General features: G+C 38.6%; 1 protein-coding gene across 1 annotated transcript; it reads right to left on the bottom strand.

Moving 5' to 3' along the window:
* Positions 1–6699: 6699 nt before the first annotated feature.
* On the bottom strand, positions 6700–17876 carry eci2 (enoyl-CoA delta isomerase 2). The gene is made up of 11 exons (XM_020646375.3): positions 17718–17876; positions 15955–16016; positions 15076–15179; positions 14055–14153; positions 12525–12716; positions 11598–11667; positions 10721–10823; positions 10445–10565; positions 9574–9663; positions 9027–9170; positions 6700–8509 (listed from the first exon to the last, which is right to left on the bottom strand). The coding sequence occupies exons 1-11, from the start codon at positions 17771–17773 to the stop codon at positions 8354–8356; spliced, it is 1197 nt and encodes a 398-aa protein (XP_020502031.1). The 5' UTR covers positions 17774–17876; the 3' UTR covers positions 6700–8353.
* Positions 17877–19978: the final 2102 nt, after the last annotated feature.

Genomic DNA, 19978 nt, shown 5'->3' with positions numbered 1-19978 from the left:
TTGACCAGCAATTCCTGCAGTAGAATTAGGGGCGTGGCCTCTTTGAGTGACAGGTGTGAGCTGCTAGCTGTCTGCTAGGTGTCACCTCGGCTAATTCAGTCACTGAACTTATCTTCTGGGATGTGTTTGTGCTATTGGAGATTTTGTTATCTAGTATCAAATAAACTGTCATGCTGTGAGCTTTATCGTACTTACAGACCGTCCAACAAGTCTGAGCTACAAATTTTACAAGCAGTCACATTACAACATTTAAATAAATGTAACATAACACACGATTACAACTTGTGGAATAGGTGTGAATGCACCTTAGATTCTCAGGATCTCAAGAAAGATTTAAAAGGTCAAGCTAAAGTTTCAGAAAAATCTCCCAAAAAATTCTCAGGATCTTGCAGAAGTTTTCGTCGGATCTCGAGAAAGTTTAGCCAGGATTTTAATATAGGTTTCAGAATCAAAATATATATTTTTAAAAAATCAATATCTTGCAAAAATTTTCTCAGGATTTCACAAATAATCAACCTACATTTTTCTCCTCGATGTAACTTCTGGGTTTCTGTGACGTCCCTCCTTCTGTCCTGTTTCCTTTCCTTCTCTTTTTCCGTATATCCCTGCATTGTTGTTTCATCCTGTTCTGCTCTGTTCCATTTATTCTGCTTCCTTGTTGCATTTTCCTCCTCCTTTCTCCAAGTTTCTCCTTTGTTTCCTTGTTGAAAGAAAAAGCACAATGTAACTTTTTTAAATCTGTAAACACGAGGATTATTCTACTCTCGGCATACCTTCTGACATAGATCGGTTCCCAGAGTGCATTGCTGCTACACCACAGGTGTATTTACAGACAGAAAACCACCATCAGAGTGTCTGCAGGTTAACGTGGGTTCAGCAGAGTGAGCAGGCTGAGAATAAATCTAACCCGCGTAGAGACCTCCAGTCTGCAGCATCAAACGAGTTCAAACATAAACACGACGCTTTTAACCGCCGAAGCTCTTCTGACGGTTATTCCCAGCAGACTTGAACGCAGCATTATCTCTTTGCTTTGAACCTGCTCACCCTCTCCTCCTCCCGCGGCGTGTCGAAGCGCTCTGTACATTACTGTTGATGTATGAGCGTTGATCTTGCAGGTTATGTGTGGATGTTGGGGGAGAGACGGTCCGTGTTGCTGCTGAACACATTGTGCAGAGAAAACAGCTTCTCCCCTGTAAGCTGTCCTACATAAAGTCACTGATGAACTTCACCTGAACTTCTGCTGCTGTGGCAGCTCCTAATGCTCACCTAAACACACAAACACTCAGACTCACACTTTCCTGTTACAAGTGTTCCTCTGTTCATAAACTGGAACAGAAAGACGCATCTCAACAACTTTATTGTTCAAGATTATTGTTCTGTTTAACTGCAGAGTCCCTTTGCACCTTTAAGAAAAAGCTAAAGACCCAGCTCTTTCATGAATACCTATGACTTTTATGATGACGATGGTTCCATGAGTTGTCGGCCGTTTATTACGCACACAGAGCGCAAACTGTGCATACACTTGCTGACTAGTTTCTCTGCGCTGATTCTACTCCGGTCCCCGGCATCAGTAACATGCCTCTCGCACACACCTGCCGAACACACACTCCCCTCGTTCTCTATCTCTCCTCACTCGCACTGAGCCATTCACAGACTGACATACACGACTTGTATAACACAAGGCAGTGCGTAATCTATGCGTAAAAGATAGAAAAATGTTCCATGTAATGCATCTAATCATCTTTGGAGATTTCGCTCTTCTGATGGATTTGAACTTGCTCTTTCTGCAAATGAGTATCCATGCTGTGTAGCTAGATGAGCCTCCTGAATTTGCACCCAAAATGCTGTCAAAACTTTCATTTATGGGGCGCTGATGGCGCAATGGTTAGTGCGCGCGCCCCATGTGTGGAGGCTGTCGTCTCAAGCGGGCGGCCCGGGTTCACATCCCACCTATGGCCTCTTTCCCGCATGTCGTTCCCCTCTCTCTCTCTCCCTGATTTACAACTCTATCCACTGTCCTATCTATCCATTAAAGGCACAAAAAGCCCAAAAATAAATATAAAAAAAAACTACCCTAAATCACGAGATACCAATTTGCATTGGACTAATATTATCACATAACCTCTGTGTTTGGCGAAATACGGTAGGTAATTTGCGGTGGAATTTTTACTTTACAAATTACGGACATGGCAGATTCGCACGGGATTAAGATTGCAGACGACATCCGCATTTATTACAAATTACTAGAGGTCCCCAGGTAATACTAGTCTCGTGCGAATAGGGCTTAAGCTAATCATTTACACTTACTGACATTGTTTCCTTTTTTCTAGATCCTTGCTTGTGTTGTACTTAATCTCTGATGTGCGTCGCTTTGGATAAAAGAGTCTGCTAAGTGAACTGTAGAATTTAACTGATTAACTGTGTTGTCCTTTACACATAGATGAGTCTTTCGGGTTTCTCAAGCCTGGTTCATTATGCTGAAGCTACGGAGCCCCTGAAGTCCAGATGAGTATTATATCAATGAATTAAGGAGGCACTTTCTCCACCTATCAACACTTACGTTAGCTAATAACTTTATGTTAGCCAATCACTTTGTGTTAGCGTATACTCCTTCACTCAGATTTAGCTTGAACCTCTCGTCCAAGCAATGTCAAGTATGATGTTTTTTCCCCAATTTTGTTATGTATGAAAAACATTTTAAACAGAATGTTATTCATAGTGATGTACTTTGACATTTGTTTTACCTTCCTGAAAGAAAACTGTGATTATACTCATTAACCTTTAATCCGAAAAACACGTTTAAAAGAAAAACATGCAGTTCTGTGCACTCCTACAGTCACTTGTTTGCCTGAATTTCCCCATAAAGTTGAAAAAAGTATACATTTATCAATCCAAATAATTTTCTTTCTACGTCATAATGCTTAAAAAAACATTTTTTCTTTAGAAAACAGATTTAAAAACCATGAGATTGATTTTATGAAAACAGTTGCATGAAGAGTGTGCTGACCCAACGATGAATTTAAAACAAAGAAATGAAATAGAGGAGTACAAAAAAAGGTGAAGAAAAAAACAAGTCTTTATTCTTCGGTCTTATTTTCAATGATTTGTTCTTTGTCTGCCCTCACCTCTTGCAAACTTTAATTTTTTTCCTCTCTCTGTCACCTCTTCTCTATTCGCTATCTTTCTGTTCATCCCACTTTATTTTTCTTTCGTCTTTGGAAATATATATCTATTTTTAAATTGTATTAAATTATCATGAATTATAGATTCTTTTTTCTTGAAAACCAAAATGCCAAGTAATTAAAAAAAGAGAGAAAAAGTAAAGATTCAAAATTCAAAAACCTTCTCTCTCTGACAGATGGCGGGTCATCAGTCCAGTGTCACAGTGACTGATTAATGATTGGTCCCTTTAGAGAGCGCCCGTCGTCCGCTTCGAGTGATTGGCTCCCCGACAGTTTGAGGAAAATCTCCCCTCAACTCCACCGATCTAAAGTTACACACAATTCTCCGGAGAGAGAAAGACTGTAAAAACAAATTGCAGAGATTTTTTGAACAGCTTTCTTTCCCTAAATGATCACACTGCTCTATTGAAAGCCTGATTCTTTTTGGTCAGACCTAATTTCCAAATCACGGCAGTGTTTAATAATTGAATTCTTTGCTACTACTACTTAATGTCATTAGAGACTTATGATCAAATAATATGGACACAACTTGTCATAGGTCATGCCAAAATGAGCTAGCAGAGCAAGCTAACGCAGAAACCAAGCATTGACTAGAGGGGGCGCTATCCGCTCCGGAGGTAGTGCCGCTGACGGAACTCTGCGGGAAATGGATTTGAGAAACAAACAGGTTCTTGTATGAATGAATTATTTCTATGTTGACTATTTTGTTTTTATTTGAACCATACAGAAAGTGATTAGGCTTTGACATGTTGGGAGTGGGAAGGCGTTGTCATTGGTTACCATGGTTTTTAGGGTGAACCAGCTTTAATGATTTAGGTTTTCATATCTTGAATACATTTTGGTGCATTTTGATGTTTTTGTACAAAATTCTGGCGGCAAAAGAGAAAACTGAACTTCCAAAGAGTTCCATTTTAAAAATAGGAAGAGATCCAGAAAGAAAATAAGTAGAAGGCTTTGGTTTTATTGAAACAGAAGAAGAAGAAGAAGAAACATCGGAGGGCCATGGTGGAGTCAGAGAAAAAGAAAACAGAAAAGTGAGTGATGGCTCTAAGAGGAAGACGAGGCAGGAAGGGAAGAGCAGGATGTAAAAGTGCAGACTCAGCTTTTTCCAGACACCTGTCTAATGTTTCATTTGAAGGATGTTAAACCCCCTCCTCTGAAACACACACACAGGCCACACACTGACTAACTGACAGACACAAACACACACCAACCAGACCACATGCAGACACCAGGTTTTTCTCTCTGCACTGATATTTAAAGGAGCAGCAGGCGTACAGGATCGGATTCTGATGGATTATTCCCCAAACTGTGATCTCAGAAAATGTTCTGCAGATTGAAAACGTTATTTTGAAGGGATAAATTACATTTCTCTCTCTAAAGACTCGCTGTGGGACAAAACAGAGCAGCTGCTGTTGCTCACATGTTCCAGAGCAAGAAAGAAGTTTTAAAGATGAACAAATCCCGTCTCTTTTCAAATGTAGATTTTTAGCATTTGTCACAACAATTTTGAAGTCAACTAGCTGGCAGTTTCCACGTGATCAGTGTGCGCCCTCTCTATATTCGATTCTTGTGCTTCCACTGCACGTGCCTTGGTCCGTCTCCTGCACATTCCAGCAACGCCACTCTGCTCCAAATACGCCCCAAGCTGAACAAAGCAGATCGACCCAGACAGGAAGTCAGACAAGGGAACGCATCGGGTCAATTTTAAAATAAAACACAATGTACTGACTCCAGATCGTTAACCACATCACTTTATCAACATTAACACCAAAACAGGAACCAAATGAACAAGTCATCATCAGAATGAAAAGTAACCTGTTGATGGTATGTTCTCTTTATTCCTGCATGATCTTGTGAACCTTGAAGTACACCTGCTCATGGCTGCGCTCAGAAACAGACCCAGTGGGTTATATGTGTCGGACAGAGCAAAACCGCTGTGGAGACGGAATGCAGCGCACTTAAATCCCATGGAATCAGCCCGTAACCCGGGCTGCCCGCTTTGAGGACCACAGCGTCTCTCTTGGAAAAGAGGTTCTTAATCTCAGCGGGGCCAACCTGGTTAAATCAAGGTTAAATAAATACAAATGAAACACCTGCCAAAACATATCAAAGTTAAAACATTTTTTGGGTTGATGAATTTGCAAAAGTTGTATTTCTTTTTTGACCTGATGTAGAATAATGTGTATAAATGTGTCATCAATACCTATCAGCGTCAGATTCCCCCCTGTGCTGGTTTAGCAATGTTTGAATCTAACTCCATTTTTAAAAAAACGAGCCGTTTGCTTGTCGTCTCACAGACAGACCTGACATATTCATTTTGAAGACATTCCAGCATCCTTTCAGCCTGTTTATTGTCATTAAATCTCAGTCAAATCTTTTTATCTTGGGTTCATAGAAATTAAGACAGATTTCAGGCAGCTTTAATTTAAGGAATACAAGGTGATCAAAATGTGTTGCTGTTGGTCTGAACACAGATAATAAGAGCAATGAGGCTTTTCTGTCTCTTAATTCCCTTACACTAGTTAAAACATTCAGGTTCGGGCAGCAAATGAGATCGTTCTAAGATGTTTAATATCTTAAAGAAATGTGCATTTGTTCGATTGTTATTTGAAACATGCGTGGGACTTTAACGTGAAGAAATATATTAAAGATTTTAAGCCTGGATTTGTGTTCAGTTCGGTCCTGATACTGATGTCATTTGTTTGTTTTTTTCTTTTGGAACCATGGCAACTTTAATTGCAGTCAACATCAGCATTATTTTTCGATAAATAAAGTGGACAGCTGATTGCACTCTGCTCTCTGATGGTTTCTGGCTCCAGTAATCCACAACAAGTGGAGTTTTTTTCTGGCGTTTCTTTAATGACTTCTCCTCCAAGCCTCATCAACATGATGTTTAAAACATGAAATCACGCTGGAACGATTCTTAAATGTCACGTACGACTCCAGCACACCTCGTCTGCTCTGCAGGAGTTCGCCGCTTCACGTCACAATGCAAATAAATAAATAAAGTTAATTATAGAAGTTCCTCTGTAAAACTTGTTTGTTAAACAGGTCGGTTGTCTCAGAGGAGAATTTTCACAGGAAAGTAATTTCAAACTGCTCTCCGCTTTGTATCATTTGATTACATGATCGTATAAATGTAGATGCAGACATTGAAGCGTTCCCTGATTCCTCAGTGAAGCTGCACACTTTTTTATTTCTAATAAACTAAGTTTGACTGTCAGACTGCTTCTTTACTAAAGAGTAACATCATCACAGACATTGGTCACCAATGCTAGAAGCCTGCTCTGTACAGACAGGTGGATGCTGCCACCTGGTGGATCAGAGGTGGAAATGCAAACTAAAAAAGATCAGACATCAAAGAGTTCACTTTAAAATCTGTCTACACCAAGGAAACATGTTTTATCATCTTCTTAGCTCATCATTCGAAGTTTTTTATTGTATTACACATCATGCCAGATAGTTTATTTTATGTTTTTTTGTGTAAAATGCACAGAAAACACAACTCTGCTCCTTTAAATTGTTAAATATTCTGGTCTTTTATTGATCGATGGAGAAAACAAGGGACAAAGATCAGATTTGAAGCCGTCGCTCTCACAGATGTTGTAAAGTGTTGAAAGGCACTTTCCCCATCAACAGAGTTTCAAACATAAACTGAGTCCTTTGTGTTTCTTAACAATCATCACATTTACAAACATTACAGATGTTAGATCGAGGTGCGAGTTCACAGTCTGATAAAAGTGAAATAAATGTTGTTTAAAAAGAAGAAGGCTGCAGAGAATGAAGGCAGGTTTGTTAAAGCGATCTTTTAGTGTACAGTCTGTCAAAGTGATGGTTATCAAGCAGCAGGGTCTGCAGGACTGAAAATCTGACAAACCATTGGTGTTAGATACAAATAAAAAGATTAACATGGAAGCTTCTGGTGACTCCGTTTCAAACAACTGCAGTAAAATCTGCACGTCAACTGTTGACATGATGAAAAAGACAGAAAAGAGCATATAAGAATAAACTGCATAAAAGAAGCGGAAGAAGTCAACATGATGTCACCTGTTGATCTGAGGACGGTTTTGAAGCAAGTTTGTTAATTTGGCTGACACCATCTCGTTTATCTGGACAAGAGGGTGGAGCTAAAGATGAGATACGGGTTAGGAAGTCCCAAGTTATGAGCGTCGATATTTCACGTTAGCTGTTAGATTTGGAAGGTGACAAACAACAGACAAAACAAGAGTAAAGCGTCAAAGAAGAGTTTTTATATGAAACTAAAACTAATACAGGAGCTTCTCTGTTGAATCTCCCCATGTCTGTATTAATCGTGCATCAGCTGGTGGCTGTGTATAACATCCATCAGACACTGAATGTTAGAGCAGCTGTAAAATCTGTTATTGAGCATTGAGTGTTTACTCCAAAAACTGAAGACACAGTTTTGAACAAACGCTCCTCGTTTGTTTTGTCCGACTCACACACACATCCACTAAATGAACCAGGTGTGAGTGTGTTACGTGTTTAAAACTGTCAAAGCTCAAAGATCATAAAGATTTCTGTAGATCACAGCAAACTTGTTACGGATGCAGGGGCTCACGGGGAAACTGATTACTAGTGAAATCAGTTGCATTGTTTTGCATTTCAAAGGAATGAAAGACTGTTCCAGTCGTATCTTTTGTCGTCGTCAAAGTTTTCTTAAAAGATGTTACGATATCGTCTCGTCTGGTGAGATATGTACATTGTCTCACCCATGATGAACATTCCTCTCCTTCTTGCTTCTTGTGGATCAACCTAACCCTGAACTAAACATTTAGTTTCCCATGTAAGCCACCTGTCAATCAGAGGAAGCCCCACACCTAACCCCGCCCCCTCTTTCTGGTCTCTTTGACTCTAAATCAATCTGTGTTGAAAAAAGACTTGAAACTAGAGATCAAATAAAATGATTAGTAAAATTGTACCTAGACTTCTATACAATCCCTGCTGGTCAGAAGAAATACTGCAGGTTTAAGGCTCTTCTTCACTGGCTCCAGTTCTTAATTACAGTCTATTGTACAGATTAATTAAAGTTGTGTTTGAGTTCCGTCTCTATGTCAGTTCACGACATTTTAAAGTTATTATTTATCTTCACCTGATTATGTCAGAAACACTCTCTCTCGCTCCGTCACACACACTCACACACGTCTCTCTCAGAGTTTGGCCTTGGCCTGGAAGAAGGTCATGATGGCGTTCATGCACTCGTCTGAGAGCCAGCGCTCCATCAGACGCTCCACCTCTGCATCGTTCACCGCGTGCAGACGCTCTTTATCTGTCGACCGGATCAGCTGTTTGGAGTAGGCGAGGGACTGAGAGAGAAAGAGAGGGGGAGCGAGAGAGAGAGAGAGAAAACAATATTAAAAAATAGAAACACAAACAGCAATTGGAGCAAAACTAGCTTACTTAGTGAAGCTGTCAGTTAGAGGTATTTATCGACTACATTTTTTTAGTTGTAGTTTTATTAAATGAACTAGTTGTTTGCCTCTCCTGCATCACTTTCATTATTCAGCAGGATGACTTTGAAGCACCCTTTTAAAATAAAGACACTTTTTAAATCACAACACAAGGGGCTATGAGACGTCAAAAAGCTAAATAAAAGCTTGACCATTAAAGAAATGTCTCTTCTCTAAAACTCAAACTGGTGTATCAATAATAGTTGTGTATTTATGAGGTACTTACATACTAATGACAAGTACGTCAAACAACCACATTTGAAAAAATATACAACTATCCCTTTGAATATGTGCACAAAAAGAGAGAAGATGGTGTGATCTTTATGGATCTTAATGTGCGTGTGTGTGTCTGTGTGTGTGTGTGTGTTCTTACCTTGGGAGGCAGCTTGGCGTAGCTCTTCAGTCGGGTCCAAACCTCAGACTGGAAGCTGCTTTCAGGGAAAACCTCGGTGACCAGACCGAGCTCAGACGCCTGAGCCGCCGTCAGCTTCTTGTTGAACAGCAGCATCTCAGTGGCCTGAGGGAGGAAAACAAACACACACACACCAAAACTTTACGAGACACAAACTTTGCAAAACAAAGACATGTTTGCGGCTCTTTTAGTTTCTGCTCATCCCCAACACTTTCTAAAACTCTTCTTTCGTCTCGACTAAGGTGAGGAGGTTAAGGTCTATACCAGTACAAACAGTGTTCTACACAGCAACCAGTCTTTTATAGATAAAGTCCTCAGATTTAACTAAAATTAACAACCTGTTCATCATTGAGGATCCCATAACTCAAGATCTTTTCTCCACTGTCTTTTTGTGCTGCCTGTGTGTGTGTGTGTGTGTGTGTGTGTGTGTGTGTGTGTGTGTGTGTGTGTGTGTGTGTGTGTGTGTGTGTGTGTGTGTGTGTGTGTGTGTGTGTGTGTGTGTGTGTACCTTTGCGTGGCCCATGATCTTGGGGAAGGTGTAGGACGAGCAGCCCTCAGCACTCTGACCCAGCTGACTGAACGGAGTGTGGAAGGTGGCCTGATGGAGAGAGAGTCACCGATCAGTGAGAAGATCTCGTTGACTCAAAGACACGTCAGATTATTTACTATGAAGCCAGATTCAAATATAAACACAGTGTTTATTTATTTAATGTTTAATTGTAAAGGAACAAGAGTGAATAATGTAAACCAGTGTCAAACTCTGCACATTAACTTTGGCTAAAAATGCTGTAGTGTTAAAAATACATCAAATCAACAGTAAATAATCAAGAGGAGAACAAAACAAACAACAACAACAACGTTCTAAATATCATACAGTTCAAATAAAACAGGAATGGAATGGTCACAGTAGTCACATAACCCATTAAACCAGTCTGACTTTAAAATGATCCTAGTCTGAAACCAGTCTGAGTTTAAAATGATCCCAGTCTGAAACCAGTCTGAGTTTAAAATGATCCCAGTCTGAAACCAGTCTGAGTTTAGAATGATCCCAGTCTGAAACCAGTCTGAGTTTAAAATGATCCCAGTCTGAAACCAGTCTGAGTTTAAAATGATCCCAGTCTGAAACCAGTCTGAGTTTAAAATGATCCCAGTCTGAAACCAGTTTGTGTTTAAAATGATCCCAGTCTGAAACCAGTTTGTGTTTAAAATGATCCCAGTCTGAAACCAGTCTGAGTTGCCTGAAGCAGAAAGAGTCAAGCGAGACAGTTGATAAGCAGCTTCATGTGACCTGAGATCTCTTCAGGCTTGTGTGTGTGTGTGTGTGTGTGTGTGTGTGTGTGTGTGTGTGTGTGTGTGTGTGTGTGTGTGTGTGTGTGTACCCTCTCTGACGCGTAGACCAGGTCAAACAGTCCCAACACCGTGACTGAGATTCCTACAGCCGGTCCGTTCACCACGGCGACCAGCGGCTTCGGGAAGTCGATGTAGGCACTCACGTACCTCCTGCAACAGGTTCATAAATTAAAATATACATTTTTTTCATATTGGGAATAATTAAAACCCTTTAGACCCCAGTAAAAATTAAACATGTTGCTTCAAATTAGTTTACAAATAATCAAACCTGAAAGAGGAATTTAGAAACTCTAATCAGTGATCACCTGAGCAGCTCTCCTGAACTTTTGGCCAGCTGCTCCACCCCCTCCTCGGGGATCTTAGTGAAGTTACTCAGATCGTTTCCGCTGCAGTAGTAATCACCAGCACCTGCATAAAGAGATAGAGAGAGAGAGAGTGTGTGTGTGTAGAAACAGAAAAAAAAATAGTTTACAAAATATCAAATATAAATAAAAAAAATACAAATTTCTTCAGAGCTTTGAGTGACGGTCAGTGATTATGCTCATGATGCTCATTGTTTTTGGTGGAACGTTCCTTTAACCTTTTAATGTCACGCCTTCATTTCCTGTGTTTATTTGTCGGTTAAATAAAGCCATCGTGCCTCACAGTCTGAACTCAGGACAGACACAGTTACTCCAGAGATAACCAAACCTTATGCACAATAAAAACCACACAGGAAAATAATCAGCCTCCTCTTTGTCAACCCCAAGATATACTATTAGTCATTCAGTGCATGTATTCACTGACATTTATAGTAACATATTATTCAGCTATTTCCTGCTGTGTGGGGCAATCATTCTGAGAACGCTACACCCAAAACGTGGGGAGAGACTCTAATTTAAATGATTTTAGAAATTCAAATGAATGAAGATTTTATAATGAAGTTGTTTGTAACATCTGCAATCAAACACAGACACAGTGGTGTTATTTTTGACCAATGCAGCCTTTAAAATAACATCTTTAGATTATATTAATGACATTTAAGTATCAGTTATACGTCATTGTTTGAGTTTTACAGAGAGGCATTTACAAGAACAGGGCACAATGTATGATATCAAAATCACATATTTCAACATCAAAGAGTGTTCATTTAGGAAATTAAAATAAAGCCTGGTTTGTGTGTGTGTGTGTGTGTGTGTGTACCAGTTATAACGGTGATGACTGAGTCGTCTTTAGCCGCCTGCGCCAGAGCTGCAACGATCTCATCGTACATCTGAGAGAAAGAAATTTAAAGGGTCAATGCAATATTCTTTACAACAGGCTGTAATGGGTCCAACAAAAACCTTTCATGCAACAGTGATCAATCAAAATATGTCCACTAAAAGAGGACATTTCTACTCACAGACACAGAGAAAGTGTTGATCTACTGCTGTCTTGATTTCTAAGTGTTATTGTGTGTTACATAAATACAGTGTTGTATTGAAACTTAACAATTAAATCCCCAAAAGGCAATTAAGGCGGCAGTAGTTCAACAACTCTTATTTACTGTGAGGTAAAGTCCCTGTGTGTATCAATGTATGCTGTTGTGTGTGTAAAGAGTGATATAACAGCAGTTTGTGGTTTAAGAAAATCATCTTCCTGGGGGCGCTGATACTTTATGGTAAATGTTTGCGCTCCATGTATGAGGCTATAGTCCTGAGGCTCCTTTCCTGCATGTCATTCCCCACTCTCTCTCTTTCCCCTGATATCTGACTCTATCCACTGTCCTGTCTCTCCAATAAAGGAATAAAAGCCTACAAAATAAACATTTTAACAAAATCACCTCTTCTGTAACAAAAAAGGTCCATCTCTGCAGGATCTTTTCTGTGACACTAAGAATAACAATCTGACACGAGTCTGTCAGGGATAAAAGCAACAACTTTTTAGTGGACACACTTTGATCCATCTAGGATTAAGTTGCAGACATTTCAGCCTGATTAACTGCTGCAGCATGGAGGAATCTAAGGGCGACATTCAACTCTAAATGTAATAGTAACTGGTAGAAAACAAAACATAGTTTGACATTTTTCTTATTGATTTGTTTTGAATGCTCCGTTTCATTTAGTTCATCGTAACATATTTCATATTCACCCCGGAGGTGATGGCGTTTTTCTTGGCCGGTCGGTTCAGTTTGATGGTGGTGATCTTATCCTCCGTGGTGACCAGCAGCGTCTCGTACGTTGACCCGCTCGCAGCAGGCTGTGCGGCCACCTGGGCGGAGCTTCCACCTTCTGCAGTGACCAGAGAGCCAACCAGGTCGCAGTACTTCTGCCTGGCATCCTCCTGAGGAACAACAGGGATGAATTCACTTCTTTTCCTCCATTGACTATGTCATGTGTTTTTGTTCCTGCCGTTTGTTTTCGAGACTTATTCGCTGGTTTTTCAACAGAAGAACAAAGTGTTACGATGTGTTATTATGGAGGTCAAACAATCTAAAAGTAGGGCTGTCAGTGTTAACGTGTTAATTGCGGTGTGATTAAGGTCAGAAACTAATGCATTCTTTTTTTTCCCCATCGTGATTAACAGTATGCTATTTTATCCCTTTATGTACACCGTGAATAGGCCTCAGCAGTGTCTTCTTGTTGTCATGGTGATGGAAAAGAACGACAGTGCTGGATCTTTTAATGTCTCATGTCACTTTAGGAAAACTGTCAGGCAGCTCAGCTGACGAGTCAAAAGTAATATCCACCTCGTGACAATATCGACCAAGAGTTCCTTATTTTTCTAATTAAAAGCAGGGTTGTATCCAAACAGGAAGTAAAGCACCCCTTGCTTAAGATAGTCAAAAAATACAAAATAAAGCTTAAAAATAACTTGTTTTAAATGCATAATAATGGAATTTGAAACACGATTAAAAATTAGATTAATGGCAATTAAATTTGAATTGTTGGGACGCCCGTTATAAAAAAGGAAGCGTTTTGATTTATTATTATTTTTATAGATATAGATATATATATTTAGCAATCATGTACAAATCAAGTAAAGATCAAGAACACAATTTTTATTTCTCAACACTTCAAAAGGGATCTGATCTCTGAACAAGTTTAAGTTTCTGAGATTTTTTCTCTTTTTATGAGCAGGGTGCAGAAGTATGAATAGACATGCAGAGCCCACGTCGCTGTTTTTAACCTTTTTTTTTTAAATCCTCTTTCTTCAAATATTTAAACAAAAAAAAAAAACCTGAAATGTACGAGCTAAGTGTTAGGTCCATTTTTAAAGTGATGTTCAAACTTTTATGGTTTTATTTTCGGACAACTTCACTAAATGACATCAAGTGTAACTGCAATGTAAAAAAATAACATGAAGACAGAAGTAATTAAAGTTTTATGTAGAGAAATTAAATTGGTTGTTTTAAAACGTGAATTGTTATTTTTAATGTTTTGCCTGAGAAAGAGCTGATATTGTACTTTTTTTATGTGTTTAACATTAATGGCCTTTCTTCTGTTTCTACGGCATTTATTCAAACAGCGCTCACACAACGCAACAATTTTTTTCAGCTTGAAAATGTGTTTGCTTAGTCACAATGCTGAAAAACATCGTCACACCTGAGGCGATCCTTTGTGAACATTTTGACTCAGTGCAGAAAGTAAAACAAGTTCAACATGGAAGCAGCAGCTGTACCTGCGATATGGAGCCCAGGGATTTCCACGCGTCCCATTTGACCTTGTTGACGAAGTCCAGCATGCCTGGTTTGGGGGTGTTGCAGGGACCCTGAGTGGCCTGAAGGAGGATGAATACATTTTTAAGTAATATGCTACTTAGACAATGAAAGGGTGACTCATTTTAAAAAGACGACAATTTAACATTAAATCTACAGAAATTATGCAGGGTGCATTTTTAAAGTTGAAAATATGAAAAATATTTTACACTTTGTAGCATCAACATCTGCAGATTGAATTGCCTAAGAAAGCGACAATGAGGTCCTGAAGGAAACTTTTGTCAAAGAGATACGGAAAGAAAATGTTTCGCCTCGTGGGATTTAAAAATTGCTGGAAGTCTTAGTAACTCTGTTTTATCCCTTCATAAAGAAATTCTACTGTTAGGTTCGAGGTGGGGGATGTCTTCACACAGCCTGTTTATTTAGCCTGTTTAACTAGATAGAACTGGTTCCTTTCAAAGTCCTGAAGACTCTCTCTTATGTAAAGAAAAAAGTAAAGAAAAAACAGCTTGTTTGAGTTCAGACAAAGTCAGGAACTTATCAGATACATTATCACATTATGCTGCAGACATGTGCGACGAAGATGTTCCTAGTTTCAGAGTTGGGAAGTCGTTCGTCTGTCTTCAATGTGTTCATGGGCTTTCAATTCGGAAAGTCGGAATGTCGCAAAACAACAACAAACAAAGACGCAAAGAAGATGATGATGATACAAAGAAGGTGTGTGGAATGAGTTTCTGAGTTTTTGTTCTGACTTGAGCAGACGTTCACGTGAATTTTCCCACTCAGACACTCGTTTTTCTGATGTGTCCGACACCACATGAATGCAGCATAAATTTGAACTATCTGGCCATAAACCGCAGGGGATTAAAAGTCAAGCTTTTCTAATACAAACAGAGCTGTAGTTTTAACTCAGCGGAGAGGAGAAAAGAGAGGGACGCTCAGACATGAAGGTTACTCGCTCCAACAAGGTGGATCATCTGGTACCTGTTTGAAGAGGGCGTAGATCTGCAGTTTGACCTCGTTCCCCGGGTCGTTCTTCAGTGTCGACAGTCTGCCTTTGGCTTGCTCAAACTGCTCTACTGTTGCACCTGCACACAAAGTCACCAAAATGTCAGATTATTACAACTTCTTAAAGGAACCTCAGCTTGCTGTGGATCTCAGTGACTCCTGTGAATAAAGCAAAAGGCTTCAACTCTGACCTGATTCTTTCCTGTGCATCTGTAAGACGGTCTTCTTCAATGAATGACTGAACGGATTGTTACGTCATCAAATGACGGAACTTTTTACTGCCAATTCACCAACGTGTCAAGTAGTTTGGATTTTTAAAACAGAACGTAACCAGCTGTGGTGTCAGGAGCAGCCTTGTCACCGTACCAGAAATGTAAACTTTGACACAATCTAGTAAAAATAGAACGATATGGATACCTGTTTCAATATCACAGCGACTAAAATAGAAGTCTTAGGCACCAAATATATTGTATTGAGGATCTAAAATTTCAGTCAAAGGCATTGCGACATTGGCATTGTTCCATACTGAAACATTGCCAATGTCTTTGTGCAATTCTGACAGTGTGCAGGAGTTTGCCTGCCGTTTCTAATGGACTTTCCAACACACTATGAAAGGTTTTTTTTAAGTTTCAGGACTTTTTGATACTGTTGATCGCTTACAAAATCAATGACTGTATCGTTTTAAAACACATGGTATGAAAAAGCATCAAACATTTAGACAACCTCAGTGAGGAGCTCACACTATTGCTTTTAAACACCTCAGTGATCCTTTTATGAAAGATTCATTTGTGATGGACAGAAAATTATCTTTTCTTTTTCTTTTATTCATCGGAGCCCCTCGCAGCAGATACTCACTCATCAGAGGAGAGGCTGTGGTGTGGAACTTCAGACTGGGAATGCTGGAGAATCTTGCCAGGCTGGAGACAGAAAAGGAAACATTCAGTGCTTTCACCAACACGCTGGGAGGATTCTGTAATTTTACAACCTGCTCACATTTGACAGCAATTGTGAAATATTTGGGATTTAGACTGGTTTACATTTTGCACAGAGGTGTTCTCTCTCTCTCTCTCTCTCTCTCTCTCTCTCTCTCTCTCTCTCTCTCTCTCTCTCTCTCTCTCTCTCTCTCTCTCTCTCTCTCTCTCTCTCTCTCTCTCTCTCTCTCTCTCTCTCATGGAGATTAATGCGTCTTGATAACCTATTATTAAAATGAATATTCAACACCCTGACGTGTTTGGTTTCAGTAAAAAGATGTTCTCACTTTAACAGGTCAGCGTTTTAGTGTGTGATAGAAAAGCTCCCAAGTACCCTGAGACACATCACAGGGCACAATATAGACTAGGCTATAATATTGATTATCAAAGGTTAAAAACAGAGGTACAAAATCAGTGAGAGTAAAACAGGTAAGAGTCTGTATTCTACGGTCAGATTTTCAACTATATGGGGAGTGTATATAAAGGCATTTATTTAAAAAGGGTATCAAGTTAAATAAAACAATTTTAAATTAAAAAATGTTCTTTGCAAGATAAAGATACAAGTATTCTCCTTATTGTGCTGAAATCTTACATATTCCATGTTGGCTGTGATGTAGAAAGGTTATGATTCTCTTTTTTAATATTTTAATTGAAGATTTTGTTTAAATTTAGACTATTCAGTTTTAAAATGACCATGTGAAAAAAAAAAAAAGATTAAATCATGCAACAATATGAGCTTCATGTAGGAGGTAGTATTGATTTTTTTGTTAATAATTTAATAATGTGCCATCTTTTTATATTTGAATTTCCACCACAGAGTTTTAAGAGTTTAAAGCATAATTATTCACCAGAATGCAGAAATTAAGTGATGGCTGCTCATCATTTCCTGGGGGAGGAAATCCAAACCCCATTTATATTTGACAAGAGGCCTAACTCTCCTCTGCAGTAAATTACTGACAGTTAAGAATTGGGTGAGCAAATTATGTCATTTTAATTTTCCATATGTCAGTGGAAAACCCTGTCAGTAAATATTTGACCTTTAGTTTTATCAAAGTGACTTTAAACAGTTGTGAATAAAATGACAGAGTTTTGATTTAATACCAGCCAATGCTGTTTTGTTTCTGTAATTTAACGTGAATGTCAGATTATGTCAGTAAGACAACCTCTGTTCCTGCTCTGAGAATCTGGAGCAAAGTTCACAGCTAGCCCAGGTGGATAACTATAACTGCATTTGTTGTGATCATATGGTTGTTCCTAAAAAAACAAACGGAATTGTAACTAACATTGTAATGAATTTAATCAGCAAATATTATCCAGGTTATGTTTGTAACATTCACAACTTGTAGTCAGGCTGCCTGATGCTACATGGTTAGCTTCTTACTCCATTCATTGAGCAATAGAAAAAGCTGCTGAAAGATTGTAACCCGGCTAACAAGCTCTCAGCAGTGTCAACGTTATTTAACAATGATGTGAATATGTCCACTCACAGGCTGCACTGACTGTTAACAATGCAAAGCTAACAAGAAGTTAGTCCATATTTAACCTAGTTTGACTTTACAGTTAATTCAATTATAGCGAGGGTAGAAAACTACAAACCCCAAAAAAACATCGGTTAACATTAAACAATAAACAGCGCCCCATCCTCACCTTCTTAATTTGACAAAACGCCAGGGAGCGGAGAGCTTCAGGGCTAAGCCGGCCATTAAAGCCCAGAGACGGAGGTCCAAAGTTCAGGAGGACGGAGCTAGAGAAGAGTTAACTAGCTTAGCCACAACACAGCTAAATAAAACAGAGACTGTAATGAACACTGGAGCTGCTGTTTACATCGGTCTAATCCCGCCCACCCTGCGATTCTCTTCTCTCCCATTGGCTGGAGAGGACACGTCGGCCAATCAGATGTCTCGAATATATGACGGCTGTCAGAAATGTTATCACAATGTATTCCGATGGTGAATATTAATTATTCTTTTCGATGAAAAATATTTCTGGGTACTTTTCTTTCTTTTTATTTTATTTAAAGGTTTTTACTACAACCCTGATTTTTTTATGACATCTCTAAAACTGTCATAAAATGGTAAGAAAGCCACTTTCTTGGACTCAATCAGAAAATATGTGATGTTAAGTCTTAAAACAAGAAGCTGCGACCACTTTTTTTTTTTTTTTTTTTACCTCTTAATAATTTTCCGTCACATATTTCTGTTATCAAAGTGCTGCAGATGGATTAAATCAGTGGTGAATTAGCTTAGCTTTATAAGCAGCTGTAAAGTCAGTACTGTAGGCTACTTTAGTTGTGTGGGTTCAATTGTATCTAAGATTTCAGAAATAAATTGCCTACTGCATTTGTTAGACAGCTGTAGTGACAATTTTTGTATCAACGTTTAAATCATAATTTGGAGCAGTTTTAAAGATAAAATGAGGTACAGTAGGATATACAACCATTATAAAGAATGATCACTTCATGTGATGCACTTCGTTTTCTTTCAAACTTTGACTAACAATAATTCTAACAAATAAGTAACATTTTGAGTGAAAACAGGGCAGATAAACTTTTACAAAACGTATCTTATTCCAAAGAAGCTCAACAATAAAGTCTGATTTTATCAGCTCAAATTGTATTTTTATTTTTTAAATTTAGATCGTCTTATTCTTCTTTTACAATCAGAGACAGATAATTTAACCAAAACTTACTATTAGTAGAAGAAACCTCATTTACAGCTGATTCACGTCAGTCTTTGATTATATATGAGGCGATGGATGACAAAATAAAAATAATAAACTTCAAGACACACATATTTAAACATATGAAATTGATTACTTCTTTTATTCCGTTCCTAATCTCAGTAACATTTTGAACACATGATTCATTTTTCATGCTTGTCCATGTGTAAATAATCTCAAACCTTCACCATTTAGTTCACAGAAGCTCCACAGTTTCTAAAACAACCAGTACTGTCAAATTTGATCAGTTCTGTCTCCTGTTCTGATTTGATTGTTGATTCTGGCAAATAAAAACTGCCATGATTTCTTCACAATCATGATAATTCATTGATAAATGAAGCAACTGATGAACAAATATTAGAAATAACTGATTAAATGAGGATGTTAAGATGGTTTGGATGTGTAACTGAACTAATCCACTGTTGTTTATTCAGTCTGCCTGAGAGCTGCCTACTGTTGGGATCTGGTCAGCAAAGGTTGGCGCAGGTATGTAAGAAAAATAGTTCATTGAGAAAAACAGAAGAGCAGGGAGCGAGCTGGCTTGTAGATTAGAATTAGAATCACTGGTGAAGTGAGGAAGAACTCTCAGAGATTACAAGAGGGCTTGAGCACATGTAAACTCATAGTAATTTACTATGTTTGTGTTATACAGTGTCTTACTGTAAACTGCAATGTCATCTGGGGATAAATAACATGTTTAAAGCAATTTAAGGGAATGGCATTATTTACAGGCATTTACTCAATCAATCAATCAATCAATCACAGTTTGTATAGGGCCAATTCATAACCAGTTTTACTGTAAACAGCAAAGAACCATGGGACTTCAAAGACAAGTTTGGGCAATTCATATTGAAAAAGTAACTAACACAACAAAATCGTTCATGTTTTTGGCATTCTTCCGGCTCACATTTCTATGTTTCTCTCAACGTTGGAGTACTAGCCACTTTTGGTCGCCATGGTCACACTAATTGCTAATTTCACAGCCAAATGTCTGATGATAAACAGCAGAACTGTTTTAGGAGAACCCCACAGAGTGAGATCACCTACTTAAACCTACAAAGAATAGTTTAAATTGCTGTGGATAATGTTACATGAATTGAAAGTTTCGGTTCATCATCCAGTCCAACTTTTTTTTTTTTCCAACGATTTATTATAATTTGATAAAGTATTGATAATATTAATTAAGTAGG

The sequence above is a fragment of the Labrus bergylta genome, chromosome 20 (assembly GCF_963930695.1).
Source record: "Labrus bergylta chromosome 20, fLabBer1.1, whole genome shotgun sequence".
NCBI classification, from domain to species: domain Eukaryota; kingdom Metazoa; phylum Chordata; class Actinopteri; order Labriformes; family Labridae; genus Labrus; species Labrus bergylta.
This window is presented reverse-complemented; position numbering and strand designations above follow the sequence as displayed.

Coding starts and splice junctions, on each gene's coding strand:
- eci2 (XM_020646375.3), bottom strand. CDS start 17,773: ATGGCCGGCTTAGCCCTGAAGCTCTCCGCTCCCTGGCGTTTTGTCAAA. Junction 15,180..15,954: donor CACAGCCTCTCCTCTGATGA/GTGAGTATCTGC, acceptor CTTTGTGTGCAG/GTGCAACAGTAGAGCAGTTT. Junction 9,664..10,444: donor TGGTCTACGCGTCAGAGAGG/GTACACACACAC, acceptor TCTCTCCATCAG/GCCACCTTCCACACTCCGTT.